The sequence below is a fragment of the Triticum aestivum genome, chromosome 7A (genome assembly GCF_018294505.1).
Source record: "Triticum aestivum cultivar Chinese Spring chromosome 7A, IWGSC CS RefSeq v2.1, whole genome shotgun sequence".
NCBI classification, from domain to species: domain Eukaryota; kingdom Viridiplantae; phylum Streptophyta; class Magnoliopsida; order Poales; family Poaceae; genus Triticum; species Triticum aestivum.
In genome coordinates this window covers 499,056,261-499,060,366 of record NC_057812.1, presented here as the reverse complement: position 1 = coordinate 499,060,366, position 4,106 = coordinate 499,056,261, and the positions used below count along the sequence as shown (strand labels likewise).

The 4,106-nt window shown below is 42.5% G+C and overlaps 1 protein-coding gene across 1 annotated transcript; it reads right to left on the bottom strand.

Moving 5' to 3' along the window:
- Positions 1-650: 650 nt before the first annotated feature.
- LOC123153425 (cyclin-D5-2-like) lies at positions 651-3,864 on the bottom strand. The gene is made up of 5 exons (XM_044572553.1): positions 3,567-3,864; positions 3,388-3,481; positions 1,408-1,618; positions 1,279-1,294; positions 651-742 (listed from the first exon to the last, which is right to left on the bottom strand). The coding sequence occupies exons 1-5, from the start codon at positions 3,862-3,864 to the stop codon at positions 651-653; spliced, it is 711 nt and encodes a 236-aa protein (XP_044428488.1).
- Positions 3,865-4,106: the final 242 nt, after the last annotated feature.

Below are 4,106 nucleotides of genomic sequence, written 5' to 3'. Positions count from 1 at the left end.
GTCATGGAATTTCACGACCAAAACAAAATGTCGTTGATTCTATGACCTTCTGTTTTGGTCGCTAGCTCTCTGCCCAGGCCACGTCGGATCCGACGGGGAAATCTGACATGGCAAAATTGCGACCAATTGAAAAGGTCATTACTTAGAATGAGCTCGGTCCAGTTCGGTGTCCATATGGGCCAAGCCCATTAATTATTATTTTTCTAGCAATTTGTGTCAGCTACATGGGCCGAGACCAAGAATCCAGCCTTTATATTTTCTAGGACACGGCCTTCTACAGTTCATTTCTTTTTTGGGCCTCAAACTTTTTATAGTCCATTTCAATTTTGGGCCTCCATAACGAAATTGTTCCAGCGATAGTGAAATAGAGGGAATTCAAACAAGCATGTATCTTAAACAGCAATGGTTGACAATTTTATTTCTTTCAACACAAAAAGATTCCTTAAACAGCCACATGTACAACAGTAGGTACATTCAAGCACAGGAAGTACTACCAAGGAGCTAAAACACATACTAACAGCAAACATGTACATTCAAGCATCCACGTGTACAACAGGACTGTAGCTACCATTTCTACCAGCAGCAGCAACAGCCGCCTGAAGGACAAGGAGGTACTACCAACGAGCTAAACCAACAACAACCATCCATCATCAATCGGTGACACTAGCAATGAGCGACAGCGGTGACATTTCAGAGATGCCCTCCCCTTGCTGTTGCTTGGCGTGCCGCAACACAAGTCCCTCTACACAAACAAAATTTAGATGTTCAAAACATATAACATGTTGAGTAGTTAGGGAATCATGGAGCAAATGTTAGTGTGGTGCAAGGCAACAGATTATAGGACTAAATATTAATAGAAGAAGAATCGTTGAACAAATCATGCGAAATGGCATGGTGGATTTGGAAAGTAACATTCAAGCAGTAGTTTGAATTGATGAGCAGACTATACAGATTCTAACAAGGCTACAAGGCTACAAACATTTGAACACAAGAAACCATAAATTTGAACAACCAAATTGAGAATAGGAAGTAGATCAACAATTGCATAGCAACTAAATTCTAAATATCACTGACCAACTGGGTCAAACAATACCCAAATGACGCGGTGCAGTGACACAGAAACATGGAAACCAACAGAAAGTCCGCCAAAATTTCATCGCATCACTGAGCAAACACTGAGATCAGGCGGAAGAGACCGACACTGAATAGAGCGGTAATAGAGAGGGGATGGGGGAGCGGGTAACTTACAACATCAAAAAAGATACTTCCACTTCTCACCATCGACCTTGCAAACCTATGATTTAAACACAAATTAGGACACGGGATTTGCAAGAAAAACTATCACAACACCAGTTCGAATAAGAACAAGGAGATAGGGGTGGGAGCGAAGGGAACCGAGATGCTTACCATGGAGACCTGCTTGATGTTGGAGTCCTTTCTGAAGCTGTCCCTACGAAAATAGAACCAAAATGGGCCCCGATTAGGACGCGTCACCACGCCACATAAATAACGTGAATCAAACCACAACAACAAATCAAATCTGGGGCTCACATGAGGACTAACACGACACTTGGGATTGTTGGAGTCTTTATTGGCCTTGCACTTCTTCACCACAAGTCTGCATCACCACAGAAACAATAGCAGCAAAGCAAATCAGAACCCAACGCGAAACAACATCAGGAAAACCCAAGCAGAACCACCACAGGAAATGAGTCCATCACCTAAAACCAAGCAGATGATAACACTGAGTAAGAAAGACTGATGAGAGGTGCTGGTTTACCTAAAACCATTTCCTTGATAACACTCATTTCCGTCTAAGGTGAAATAAACATATGCATGCCAAGGTGAAATAGTACAAAGAAAGCACTCATCAGGTAGCAGTGCATACAAAATCCCTGTTTTACTAGTAGCAAATACTCGGTGTGTTAGCAGTAGTAAAAGCTATACAAAATCCTTGTTTTACTAGTACCAAATACTCTGTGTTAGCAGTAGTAAAAACTCATGCAGTACCAAATTAAAAAAATATTTTAGCTAACAGAAGTATGGAACAATTGTTAACAACTCGAGTCAGAAAAGGTAGGAGTGTCTCTTAAGAGAGACACAACTGATACTGAGACACAACTGATATTGATCAAAGATAATAACATAGCACAAAAATAGGTAGGTACATTTACTTCTTTAAAGACAATAAGTAGGACCAACAGATTCACATGTTACATCAGTATGAAGTTACAATGGCAGATGCCAGGTGTGAAATGGATATGGCAAAAAAAATATGCTCGGAACAGAGATATGCAGATTGGGGGAAGCTGAGTTAGCCATATTCAAAAATGAAAAAATAGTAAATGGTCTACCTACAGTATTATCCTTCCAGCATGAAGATGTGAGTACATACTAAGTAGCATCGGCACAAGATAAACAAAAATGAACAATCCAAAAGATGCAGTATGAGTATGTACATTACAAGGAACAATTTTCTGCATTGACAATAGAAGCTATGCTCACAAATTTATATTGTAGGTACAGGAAATGTGCCAGATGTCATATAAGCATACACAATTACACACATGATACTTAGATCACACTATCAATTCATACTACACGAGTCACTCTTATGAGATATTGGCATGCAGCTGTATGCAGCTACTTGACCATGACAATTTATACTACACGAGTCACTCTTATATAATATAATTGAACAAAACACTGCCATGCATTTACTGGACTATGACCAGGTGCAAGTTGATGAGAATCATCATGCTAAAACTGATACAACCACATCATATCCTTCTAATGTTCCTATAGTTCACTCAGAAAACACTTCACCAACAGCACATAGTTGCAGTCTAAAAACACAATTCACTCAAAAGGACACAAATCAGTATGCACAAGTGTTGGATCTTCAAATAAGCAGACTTGAATTCACTGGTAAGCATTAGCAGAACTAATATATATTTTTGCATGATCTTAGTGTATCTCTACATCACATATATTCACCCACTCTATCACTACCAATTCTACTACAGAGTAAGAATGGAATGATGCTAATCTATTGAGGGAAAGGATCTACTCTCATCAGCAATGGTGTTGCTCCTAGGCTAAGTGAGAGGAGTCAAATCATTTGCCAAAGCCAGAAAGCTGGTAGGAGCATTAGGAGATGACAACACACATACACACGAGGATATGTTTGCTTCACTCAACTTGACATAATATAGCAGCATGCAAATACAATGGATCTACAATATATATATATATATATATATATATATATGGACATGGCCAGGGACATGGTTGCTAGCTAGCTAGCTTGTTGTCATGGATTTTGACTGCACCCAACCAAGAAGAAGCAGTCATGCCTAGTAATCTAAAAAATAGAGTTTCATGGACTCTAGTGCTTCTTTGGTCAGTAGAGCTCCATAGGATGCAGCCAAGATTGCAGCCGCAGCCACAGTAGATGGCATGTAATCCAGCACACTGCCGGCTGCATGAACACATCACATATTGGTCAGAAAAAATGCAAGAAAGATCCATGTTCAGTTAAGAAGGTGTGTAGGACGAAGATGAACCTTTGGTTGTGGCAAAGATGAAGCCGATGGACTTGAGGGCCACGCGGGCGAGGTCATGCCCGCCGCCGCCGCGGCCGTCGTGTCGGTCAGAGAAGCAGGGGAGGGAGTGGAAGGGCGTAACAACGGCCATGCGCCAACCGAGGGTTGACAGCACGAGCGGCTCCATCCGACAGATGGAGGCGGAGCAGAACTCGTAGCCGCTGCCGGTGTCGAGTTCCGACATTGCCGGCACGCAGTACTCCATCTTCGTCGCCACGGAGACGCAGGCCACGGACAGGAGCCGCGCCACCCATGGCATGGTTGTCCTCTGCACGCACACAACCACATCATCCTCCCGTTCCTAAGAAGCAGAGAGGCTAAATTTGTTTTACAGCGGCGGTGCGGTGATTGATTACATTGATGCGTCGCCGGGGGAAGAAGCGATCGAAGTAGGCGATGGTTATGTTCCTCCCATAGGATTCTGACCTCTCCCTTCTCATCCTCTCGTTGCCCGGTGTCTTTGATGAGCCTCCCTGCATGCACCGGCGCCATTGTCAGTCA

Coding starts and splice junctions, on each gene's coding strand:
- LOC123153425 (XM_044572553.1), bottom strand. CDS start 3,864: ATGCCATGGGTGGCGCGGCTCCTGTCCGTGGCCTGCGTCTCCGTGGCG. Junction 3,482..3,566: donor CATCTTTGCCACAACCAAAG/GTTCATCTTCGT, acceptor GTGTTCATGCAG/CCGGCAGTGTGCTGGATTAC. Junction 1,619..3,387: donor CTGACCAAAGAAGCACTAGA/GTCCATGAAACT, acceptor GTGGTGATGCAG/ACTTGTGGTGAAGAAGTGCA.